This window comes from Chlamydotis macqueenii, chromosome 10 (genome assembly GCF_036417535.1).
Source record: "Chlamydotis macqueenii isolate bChlMac1 chromosome 10, bChlMac1.mat, whole genome shotgun sequence".
Taxonomy (NCBI): Eukaryota; Metazoa; Chordata; class Aves; order Otidiformes; family Otididae; genus Chlamydotis; species Chlamydotis macqueenii.
Genome location: NC_141565.1, coordinates 8,577,771 through 8,590,415, shown reverse-complemented (window position 1 = coordinate 8,590,415; position 12,645 = coordinate 8,577,771). Strand labels below are relative to the sequence as shown.

The 12,645-nt window shown below is 37.3% G+C and overlaps 1 protein-coding gene across 1 annotated transcript in view; it reads right to left on the bottom strand.

Annotated features, from left to right (window-relative positions):
- Positions 1–12,645, bottom strand: part of CACNA2D3 (calcium voltage-gated channel auxiliary subunit alpha2delta 3) — a 432,124-nt gene that overhangs the window by 218,655 nt on the left and 200,824 nt on the right. Inside the window, exon 10 of the mRNA XM_086755496.1 lies at positions 11,905–11,979. Within this exon, the coding sequence (XP_086611622.1) occupies positions 11,905–11,979 (75 nt within the window). The remainder of the gene's footprint in view (positions 1–11,904; positions 11,980–12,645) is intronic.

Below are 12,645 nucleotides of genomic sequence, written 5' to 3'. Positions count from 1 at the left end.
AAGAAATATAATAGTGATGTTTGATGTAAAATAGTAAAAATTATAAAAATGGATTTCATGCAGCATGAATTTTAACAGATCAATGTTTTCTGCCTCTGGGCTTCAGAATGAACTGATGCTACAAGGGAGTTCTACAAAAGGATTAAATAACTAAAATGTTTGTGCGGTTTGGTCTTTGTCTGGAGGGGAGGGTTATGGTGCTTTTTTATTTGTTTTGTTTTTTTTTTTTTTAATCAATTCCATCCTCTGTCTTGTCTTTGGTTTTATGAGAATTTCAGCACTTTGTATGTCCACTGGAAAAATCACACAATAACATACATTTAACATTTCTTTTTTTCCCTTTTTTATCATACCAGATGCCCTGGATGTGTGGCATTAATTGGATTGATGTCAAAAGAAATCATGTTTCATTTTACAGGCAGCACACAGAATAAGTTCCTGAGATTGTTCACTCTACATCTAGCTGATGCTGTTTATTATTAAACAATCAAAATGTACTATTGAACTTTCATAGAGACTAGGTTTCTACCTTCTTAGAGTGGTACCTTATCCTGACTTCGAAGGGTAGACAACTGAAACAACCATTATCTGTCCTGCTGTTTTTTGAAGGAAAATTTATAACAAAAAAATCCAAATCTCCACACACTCATTTTTTTCCTATTTCACATGTCCAGTCAGTACAGCAATGCCGTGCCAGTCATGCTGTAGTGCCCCCTTTGTTACTGGAAAAGGCATTTTTAAAAACATTGTACTCTGTGTATGAGAAAACCAAAGTTTCAAACTTGTACGTGTCTCGGAATTTTTCTACGACTTGCCCACACGTGTCTCCAACTGCCACTCAATAATTTCATCCCTTACAAAAGCAGTGCAAAACAGAAAAGTATATTTCAACCCTACTGGTAGTGAAAAAACGTCAAGGCAGGACATGAACCACCGAAACACAAATATAAAGGAAAAGAGTAAGTGATTTTGGAATGGGGTAGCAAACACCTCAATTCCTCTTTCAGTAGCTTTCAGAAATCAGATGCCAGAAAGCAGGAGTCTCCTGCTCTTAATAAGTCAAAAGGCATATTTTAATATTTACACCTAGAATAGCTCTTTTCAGTAATAAACTGCACAAGAAATAACATTGGCTCATCGCAGCTTCTCTTTACTGTCCTGTTGGAGCCCTTGTAGACTAATATATGAATTTCCTAGAGTTTGAATTGGATACCTGTCCAACTGTGTGCACATTCACATGCAACTGTATGCCTAATTCCCATGTGCAATTGCCAGATTGCAATATCTAACTATGGACTCAAATATCTAATTGACATGCATAATCTTGGTAATTCTAAATGCAAATTAGGCACATAATTACGACAATCAGACTCTGATGTCTGATTACAAAATCAGAGAGCCAGAGCTCAACATGAAAAGTTGTGTCTTACTACAGAGAGGGAGCATAGATTTGTCCAGCTGTGGAGGCACCTATGATCCGTTTAGAAGTATCTGAAAAAACATGAGCTGAAGAGAGCAAGGATACAAATCCAGTTGTGCACATCATCCAAGACAAAGTCTTTGCGTATGTCTACCAGTGTTCAGCCGAGAACATCAGGGATGCGTACGCCTGCCCTCGTACCCTTGCATGCTGCTGATTTTGTCTGTTCATAAACACTATTCACTGTCAAAACCAAAAAGCGCCAGTGAACCTAACATCTGATAATAATCCACGTATGCAAATCAAAAAGGTACTCTCTTTTTCTTTTTAAACTGTGTAAAGTTTGTTAGGACCCTCTAAGTCAGAAACAAATCAACAAATACATTGGATGGATCTAGAATCAGGAAATAGGTTACTGCCCTAGGTATGGTTACAAATACGCCTGTTTGAAGAATAATGGGGTAAACCGAAACTGTTTTTCCAAAGATGAAAAAAATAATATTCACACACCTATTTCTGCCTAAAAATCAGGTGGTCCAATTTGACTTGGACTAATTCAGAACCTAAATGAGGAGGAACATAGAGAGATTTTTAACGGTCTTCATACTCTATGCTTCATGGGTCAGTTACACAGAATATTTAAATCACACCACCATTGTATTTGGCTTTGGCATAATTGAACAGGAGTATAATGTATAAGTATTTCTCATGATTGAACTTGGAGTTTCTCTTATAATGAGATTATTTAAAGCATTTTTTGGTACACCCAGGTGTATTCACCTTTTCTAAACTCACAGCTTAATCAACAAGTGTATGGATTTTGGACCATACTTGGTTAGATGATTACATGAAATTTTCAGATTTCAGGGATTAGGGTAAAATTGTCTTGCAAAATACAATAGCAAGTCGTATTTATGTTACTTCTTTTTTCAATTTCTTACTGATAGTTTATTATGATTTAACAAATTTAATAAATTTAAATAATTCAGGTTAAGTAATTTATTTCAAGAAGTCTGTGCTTGGTAGTTTACATGTATGGTTTTGCAAAGATTCAGAGAACTTTTTCATGATCTGGAACACAGAAGAATTCAGGGAGGTAGAGGGGGCTATCTGAATACAGGAGACATTCTGATGTTCCTTTCCCAATTTCAGGTCATTGCAGGCAATTTAAAAACTCTTAAGATTAAGGCCAGAAAACTGTGAAAATAAAAATTTTCCAAAGGCTTCACAAGGTTTACTCTCTGAGATTATAAAAGCTGAATCCTATCTGTAATTACAAGATGACAAATTTTTACATTCTGGAAGAGAAGAGAACCTGGTCACACTCCTAACAAACAAGAAAGACTCCTGTGTGCGCACTACAGTCAGGCAAAGTTTTTGGCCTCTATTATGATAATATGAGGACACTCCATAATCTTCAAGGTTTTACCCTTTTTAAATAAGAAAAAGAAAGGAGAAGAAAAAAGTACAGCCATCTTCATTCCACATCTGAAGAAACACACACATCTGAAAGCAAGCAATGATACATCAAAGCAGGGAACAGAATTACAATGCTGAAATGCCAGGTAAGTGCCGTAACAACCAAGCCATCTCAGATATACACAAAAAAAAAGAGCAGACAAGTTGTCAGCTAACGTAATCCCTGAAGTCTGGCATTCATGTTTTGGTATAGCTTCTTTTGACCATAGCAAACATGCAGAATTTCACAGATGGATTTTTCCATAGCATCATGACAAAGCTAGTCACAACAGTGGCGTGCTTGGCTCAAGTTTTAATTGGCACATAGTCTATAAGATTTCACAGACTATTTTAAAGGATCTTAACATGTGGACACCACCTAAAGCCTCACAAATAGAGATATATCATCCATTAAGTTCCGCTTGCTATAGCTTATAGCAGACCCTTTTTCTGGAAAACCTGGAAACTTGCTTGCCTGTATATCATATTTCTCCACAAAGGACAGAATGGAAGTACACTGTTAGCAAGTTTACTACCTAGCTAGCAAGTAAACTTCTGATCAAATCAAGTCCCCGTCTCTTACCTTCCTACTTACCAAGCTAAACCACCCTCTTTGTTTGTTTTTTTTTTTGTTTTTGTTTCTATTTTAAGGTTTCTGAATTAGTTGAGTTATGCCCAACTTCCCATTTATACAGTTTTCAGCTTTTTTATTACAATCAACGACGTTTTGATTTCATTCTTGTTAAGGTAATATGCTACACAGTAGTCCCGGCACCCTGTACAGGTATTATAGCTTACTTATGATGAGTGGGAATTCCCAAATTACATGGGGTTACAGGACCTCGGGTTCAAGTCTAAGCATAAAAGAATAAAGCATTTTCCACTGATTTCAAAGAGGGAAGTAACAGTTCACGACTGATACACGCAGCAGAGTTTATACAGTTATACTGCAAAACTATTATTTTTGCTATTAATTGTCTGACAAGGGTGAGCTTCTTACAGAAAAGCACTGTTGGTGGGTTCAACATTCCTTCAGATTTCTCTTCCAGTTTTAGAGCAAGTCTTCACTACTTCTAGTACTAGTTCCCATACTCATCCATGTATGCTCTAACTCCAAATGTTTCTGAGACATATTTGGCAAAAATTTATCAGATTTGTGAAGGTGAACTAAATCAGCATGTAAGCCAGTAAAAAAACCAAACCAAATAAAACCCCAACAATTAGCGGCATTTGCGTGAGGTGGGAGAGTGGTTTTTACTGATGTGTCATACTGATGTGCAAGGAGCAGGGACATCTCCAACCAGATCAGGTTGCTCAGAGCCTCATCCAACCTGGCTTTGAACGTCTCCAGGGATGGGGCATCCACCACCTCTCTGGGCAACCTGGGCCAGCATTCCACCACCCTCATTGTAAAAAAAATTTTTCCTAATATCTAATCTAAATCTACCTCCCTCTATTCTGAAACCATTACCCTTAGTCCTGTCACAACAGGCCCTACTGGAATGTGCATTCACATCTGTAAAAGGCATTTAAACATCATTCCATTTATAATCCACTGCCAGGGCAATTACACGTTGGCATGCTGGTGGTGATTATCTAATCACTTGTTTACCTTAGCACATTGTGTTGGTAGATTGATTTTTTTTTTTTATTTTTTTTTTCAGGAAAACAATCCTGAAAACGACACTGAACAAAGGGCTCAAGATTCAATATACTCAGATTAAAACCAAATTCTTGTTAAGTAAATTAGTTGCCTGGGGCAGCAATAGAAAACTTCAGACCAAATTTCAGTGGTCTGGGGCTAGCTGAAAGTTTTTGAGGTCTATAATGGCTAGCCAATTTTTTTTTTTTTTAAAAAAGTAAGATTTCAATGAGACTTTATGTTTTTGGGTTTTAACAGCTAAGCAATGCAGTTAATCTTTTTTTTTTGGAGATCTGTTAGGGACAGATAAACATACACCCAAGTAATTTCCTTAAATAAAATTCAATAAGCAAAATTTGTATTTACCAACCTCTTGTTGGCAATTTCACCCAGTTTCATTGCTGAATCAGTCTTCTGGTTATTTAATTTCTGGTAATTGCATACAAAAATAAAAGCTAATTGAAAGTTATACACTACATCTGCCTATTTTTGTCATTCTAGTTTATGCAGGGGCAAGTCCTTGATTTAGTTTGGAGTTACTGTGCCTATCTGTGCATCTAGAAGATGATATATTTCATCTGGAAACGTTTACAGAGAAATGTCCTCAACCCATATATAGTACATTAAAACAACATATAAAACAGGAATGTATATTGTAATATTGTTACTTTAAATCTGGAGTTACATTAAATCAGATTGTCATCCGATTCCTTTGGGGTAGGTAAATTGCAACATGGAGTTTCTCAAAGATGAAAACCTCTTGGCCCAAGAAAACTAGTATTAAAATAGGCAGTTCCACATGTTTGTAATTTGTGGAGAAAGTGCAGACGGTGACAGAATAGTGTCTGAACTATTTCCCACTCTTTTTTAAATTTGTGTGTAGCAAATTGATACACTTGAAGGTAGCAGCTGTTTAATGCTAATGCCAAATTATAAATTAGCCTGGTAAAATTCAAATATATATTACATATTTTATATTTCTAAACCTCATTTAGGATTCACAGATTCATTTCAACTTCATTTATGCTACCCAATGTAATTAGAGACTTAATCTTTGTGATAAACGAAACTTGAAGCAAGTTTTGCAAATTAGGGATAGCTTACAACATTCTGAGAATACGTCTCCACATATCTGAACAGAACCTTCAATGCAGGTATGTGCCAAGACAAAAGTTTTACGAGAAAGGCTAGGCTATGAAAAATTTTAGAAATAAGTGTATGCAACTTGATGCCTGCCGTATCACCTGTAAACTACAATCATACTTAGCAGAAATTCTCCTATTCTAAAAACAAAAGTAGAAACACTATGTTGAAAGAAATCTAGTACTGGGATGCCTATATTGTATCTTAGCAAAAGTGGTGGCACAATATATCAACACTACTCACATTACACTGTTGTATTTGAAGTCGTAAGTTTGTTTCATATAAATACATAAACCAGACTTGATTCAATAAAGTTTCTCAAAAGGAGTAGGCTTTCTAAAGTTGTATCTGATAGAAATTCAAGGGGCAATTAGATCCCCACTGCTTTGAAAACTACATGTAAACATAAGCTTTTAAAGAAAAAATTTTGCAAAAAAAAAGAATCAAAATCTGTGGAAATTTCTAAACATATTATACTAGCATCTCTTTCTTGCAGGTTGTTGGTAGCAGTAAAAAAAAAAAAAATGAAGTTAAATGAAGATTTACAGCTCAAGACTGCATTATTTTGCTGTTCTTGAAGCTGGTAGGAAACAGGTTTAGATGCTTAGAATTATTAATTCTTTCAATGTATCCTCACTCTTTGTTAAAGAAAAACATGTTACTTGATCAAAGAGTCGGAGATTCAGGACTGGAAACCTGTTTTTCCCAACATTCATTCACCTCCCATAACAAAAATACATCAATATATTAAACATATCAATGCTTAATTACATTTAACTTGTTTAATGTCCTTTAAAAATTGACTGCAATGCAGCAGACATATGTATCAGTACCTTAATCAAGGAGTGATCTTGATCAAGTAAACTCTACAGGTATTTAAAAAAAGAAAAAAAAATATCCTGCCTTCACCATACCAACTATCACAAAATCTGTAGCAATCTTCAAAACATGCACTTGGCTAAGTTGAAAGTTGCAAAGGTAAAAGTAGTCATGCTATGGGTTTTTTTTTTTGCTGTCTAACCACTCTCTTTACACAACAAAACAAAGAAACAATGCAGAATCAAGAATCTTTGGCTAACTTGGGGTCCTATATCATATAAATTAACAAATAAATCTAACATATTATCACTTACTAAGTTGGCTGTGGGAAGAGAGACTTAAAATATCAACTACAAGGGTAGAGAAGTAATAATTTATAAAGGTGCAACGGGAATACAGATTGCATATCATAGAGGAAATGAACACAGCTTCATCGATAAAACCGGGTTCTCATTCAAAAAGAAATGCAACTTCCTTGCCCTGCATGTTCTTTGTATGGATTTACTCTAGAGACAGGTTCAAGTTCCTACCTGAAAGAAAGAGAAAATAAGTGGGTGCGAGGGAAACATGGGCTTTATATCTTTCCTGACACCTGGAACAGAAAACTGAGCCACATTACTCAAGGGAGAGTGCCACCACAGAGTGGATATAAGAGTGTTACAATGCTTTAAATGCTTTTTTATACTTTAATGAGAGTGGATTTTTTTCTTTTAAGTATTTCCCACACTTAAGTCCAGAAAATAATAATAAGTGGTCTACAGCCAATGTGTGGAACTAACACTGTGTTTACAATACTGTTTCCTTCCCCCCCAAAAAAAAAAGATGTGGGTGAAAAGGGGAAAAAAAAAGAAAAAAAAAAAAAAAAGGAAAAAAAAAAAGGGCAAGAGTCAGACTGTTTCACTGAGAAAATCTGTAAACCAGACACCAAACAGGCTTTCTTTTTTTCTCCCCAAGACTAATTGGATTTTCTGAAAGTCTGGTTCTTTGGAAGTCTGTTACATTCCCTGTGCATTATGGAGAAGAATTTCTGCAACCCACCCCTGAACGTGAAAGAGCGTGTTCATTTGCTACCGGTAATTCCATTGAACATTCAGCACCAACAGCATTAAGAAGCATCCATTTCCCAGGCTGCTCTAAGCCCTAAGGCTGAAGCAGTTTCCTGTAACCTACCAAAAAAAAAAATCCTTATACTCCATTTCCCTGAAGATGCTCCCAGGTTTCATCTTACCTAGACAGGCTGTGCATGGGAACAGAAGAGGCTCTGGCTGCAACCCAGCCGCCTGCAGCAGCAGACCGCTGCAGGTGGCAAATCCAACTATTTCACTTACGCCTGCATCTTGGAAAGGCAGGCTGGCTGCTGGAGCTGTGCAAGGGGTCAGGATGCGCGAGGCAGCGTCTGCAGGCAGCAGAACCCTCTCAGCAGAAACAAGTGCCACACTCAGCTCTTCCCAAAAAAGAAAGGATCTGATCTTTCCCCAAGTCCAGCCCTGGCCCTTCTGTCCCAAGTTAACGTAACTTAACCCTATCTATTCTGCTGAGAAGTTGCTTTGCCCTTTAGCTCACTACAAATAAAGTACAAGTGATAAGGATAGTCTAATTGCAATTTTCTTTTTCTATTTTTCTTTTCCTAAAGTTTAGAGATAAAAGAAAACTTGATTCAAAGACATTCCACAAGTTTAAGTAATGTTCTCAGAGCAGAAAGATTCTATTTGAAAACATCTGAGCCCTACCTAAAGACACCAAAGTCTCTTCAATAAATACTTTCAAGAAAAATGTAAACCTGGTTTTATGCATGCTTCCACAGCAAGAAATGCTGCACTAAGAAATACCTGTCCTCAGCAACGTCAGGTGAATATATAGCAATATGAAAAGAGTGGTAGAGTGAACTGTTAAAAATCCAGTCCCTGCAATCATCAGCAACTTACAACTCTTCTTTCCATGTAAGGGAAAACTATAGCACTATGAAATACCATTAAAGCAATTTCTAATTGTTTCTGTTTAAAGTTAGCATATTGGAATAGATATTTGCTAGCTAAAGAAAAAAAAAAAAATCTTCCTTTCCTTTTCCAGGAAATTCAGTTTGTGATGAGGCCCCCAGGTAATTTTTCTGTGGTGGTACATTCAAAAAACATAGTATCAGATCTTACATCAATATCAGACAATCCAGAAAGCTGTTTGTAACTATGAACTCAGGAGCACGATATGCGAATTACTCATTTAGAATTAAGTGGTTGTCCAACTCCTTGACAATCTTTATACTCTGAGCTATACCTGAGACTTTGTGCCTTCTAGGACTTAGGTAAATAAACTATTAACTTTATTTCACAAACCAGAAAAATAATAAGAACACATAAATTCACAGAAACTAAGAAACAAAAGAAGACTGACAAAGTCATAGTATATAATAACTATCACATGCTACCTATGTAAATGTTCTTCTCTACTTGTGGCCTTTCAAGGAAAGAACAGTAACTAGCTCATTAATAGAAATAATAATTAAAAAAAAGTTTATATCCAGTTATTCTCTGAAGCCTTGAATGTATTACTCAATTTACAGGCAAAATAAAGCATAAAGCAATTCCAAAATTAAAAAAAAAGTTAGCTAACCAGAAATTATATTGAAGCTTACTGAAGAACAAAATATGAAGTTGTACTTAGCTAATTTAAATAATTGAGCACTGTTCATAAAATCTGAGCATCATCTGGGTTGCATAAAAACTTTTTGATCAATTAAATTAAAACAAACTTGACATTAAGTAACATATGGGTATATGGTAATCTGCATTTTGATCAGTTGTGGAGTGATGGAAAGGCTAACAGTAGGATTAATTCCAGATAGTACATTTGGGCAACATAGTTGAATCTTTAGTTTTAAGTCTAGAACTTGCACAGCTTTTGTATGGCTCATTAGATGAACTCACAATAAAGTGCTCTTTTAGAAAACTGCATCACAGTTCACAAATAAAGGTCTTCAGCACTAAATGATGAGAAATAATTTGTGGCATTCTACACAGTAACTGAATGATATCTAGGTAATCTAAAAATCAACAGTGGAGAACATCTAGTATATTAAGGAAGCAGCCCATGAAGAATAATTCCCATAGAACGTATGTGTATGTGCAGATAAAACACAAATAATTCAAGTGAATAATACAATGGAGTCAAGCTCAGCATAAGGAGATCAAATTCAGTTTGTCTTGGTACACATAAAAAGACCTAACGTTGGCACACTTAAAATTGTGTTTTCAGAGCTGTTTTCTAATTCTTGTAATGTCTCATTGAATTTTTCAGCAAAAATGAACTACCACACTGAACATTAAGCACAATCCAGTGCTCAGCTGAAACTCGTCTGATTCACCTGTATTAAAAAAAAAACAAAAAAGGGAGAGAAGTATTTAAAGAAAGATACAAGACTGCTGCCCTCTCCAGCCATAAGCAAGATTTACGTAAAGGTGGACAAGTCACTCAAAGAAGAGAGGAAGCTTTAGCAGGGAAGAAGGTCTATAACAACGCAAGTAGATTATTTTAAGAGGCCTTTCCCTCTACAAGAAACACAGGACTTACCAAACATCTTATTTTGTAATTTTACATGGTACGAACAATCTTGCCTTATCCTTCTAAGAAGTGTGATGGAGTAATGCTTGCACAGAGCAACTGCATTTAGATGGCAGGCAATAAACTCAACTTCAAGCTGCAGATTCATACTGCAGTTTCCCTTCAAATAAAACTTCCACTGAAATCACTGTATTTTTTTTTTTCAGAAAAATGCCAGCAGGATGTAATTAATTGGAACACTTTCACAGAACTTTCTTGAATGAATGCATTATTATTTTGACACATTTGGAATGCTGCTTTTTTTTTTTTTTTCATTCACATAGTATTCTATTTGTTTTCACTTGTTTTGAGATTTAGTTTCAACTTCAGTGTTAGTTTGACTGAAGAATGCAGTCTCTTCCTCAGTAATTTTGGTAACAGAATGACAGTTCAATTTAAAGCAACAGAAGTAGTATACTTAAAATAATTACTAAACTTTATTAACAGTATATTTGCAGTGATTTCTGTATTTTTCCATTAAGTTTATTCCATCAAATTGACTAGGAGGTTACTTATTTTTCTTTCTACTGAGTCACATAAGACTCCTTTGAAATGGCCTAAGTAGAATAATTAATTCTAATAATGGAATGCATTGTACTAGGGAAAGATCATTATAGCACGTTGTTATGCACCACATCCTATGTCTCTGCTTTTTTTTTCTTTAATTCCTGTTGTGGTTTTGTTAGTGAGGGGGGGCCTAAGGTGGTAGCTTCTGTAGGAAACTGCTAGAAGTCGCTCCCCTTTGTTCAGTGGACTCGGCCGGGCCTAGGGCGGACCCGCTGCTGGCCAAGGCCGAGCCGATTGGTAGCAGAATGTCTCGTGATAACGCCTGTGCGATAACGTATTTAAGAATGGGAAAACAGAAAAAAAAAAAAAGAGAGAGAAGAGAAGATGTGAAGAAGCTGAGCGGGGGCAGAGGTGCAGAGGGGGAGGCGCAGGCCTCATGGGCCTTGCAGGCCTCACCCTCTGGCCTCTCGCCAGGCAGCCGACTGGACCCGACTCGGTCCAGCCCAGCTGCAAGAAGTGGAAAGGAGATGAGAAGTGAATAAGATGTAAAAAAAGATCCTGAGAGACATCTACCAGCCTGTTGCGAGGAACGGCTGCAGACGCCAAGGTCAGTTCAGAAGGAGGGGGAGGAGTAATGCGGCTCCTGGCCAAGATTCCCCTGCAGCCTGTGGTGACGACCATGGTGGAGCAGGTTGTCCCCCTGCAGCCCATGGAGGTCCACGGAGGAGCAGAGATCCACTTGGAGCCCGTGGAGGACCCCGTACCGGGGGAGGTGGATGCCTGAAGGCAGCTGTGGCCTGTGGAGGGCCCACTGGGACAGCTGTTCTGAAGGGACTGAACTCCATGGAAGAGATGACCCACGCCGGAGCAGTTCCACCAAGGACTGTGGCGTAGGGGTGGGACCCCACAACGGAGCAGAGGAGGAATGTGAGGAGTTCTTCCCCCAACCGTGAAGCAGCGGCGTGAAACAACATGTGATGAACTGACCGCAACCCCCATTCCCTCTTCCCCCCTGTGCCACTCGGGGTGGGGGGAAGGTAGTAGAGATAATGTTAAGCTTGGGAAGAGGGAGGGGTGGATGGAGGTTATCTTGTTCTCTGTCTCATTATCCTGCTATTTGTAGTAATAAATGAATAGTTTTCCCCAAGTCGAGTCTGTTTTGCCCGTGACGGTAACTTTAAGGATTTCTCCCTGTCCTTATCTCAAACCTTGAGCCGTTTTTCTTATATTTTCTCTCCCTGTTCTCTCGGAGGGTGGGGGGAGTGAGAGAAAGACTGCGTAGTCTGGTCCTGATCGGGGCTGAACTACGACAATTCCTTACCTCTTTGTTGGCTCTGTCTGCTTGAACTAACGTTCCATTCAGACACGGCTCTACATAGTGAAGTTCTTCATTATACTATAGAGAGAAATAAAAAGTATGATGAAAAATTTAATTAAAAGCTTTGAAAGATACAGTTTAATTTAATGATTTAGAACTACAGTGAAACATGCACATAAAGCAAGAACAAAAGTATTCGGCTCATTTTTAAAAACTGACTGTGGTTTTTTTTTTCCTTTTCACATGTTTCTTCACGTGTCAGAGATTTATACTTTTAAAAAGTAGCACTAAATTGAATGGATGCCAACACTCAGGTGTAGTTAGTGGGTACTAAGTACACAAGAAGTCTGTAGGTCTGAATCAACCCTGGACGCTGACAACAGTCAGAACTTAGTCAAGTAGAGTAGCTTAATATGCACTAAGCCATGAAGCTGTGACAGATCTTTAAGGAATTCTATGTTTATCTTGCAAGATCTAAGTTAGATAGCCAAGTCCTATTTCCAGAAGCATCTTGAGCATTAAAAGAAACTAAGCTTCATCTGCAGGCAGTAGATCTTGCAGACTCACGGATGCTTAAGTCACTTGATCGTTTAAAACATTTAAACCTTTCAACATAGCCCAAATTAATACAGAATTGCCTTCAAAAAGTCTAAATTAGTTGTATAGATACAGTTTTAACATAATTCCTCCTGTCATTAGTTTAATCTGCTCTAGAAGCTATCACAGAGCAAACTATAAGGCCTC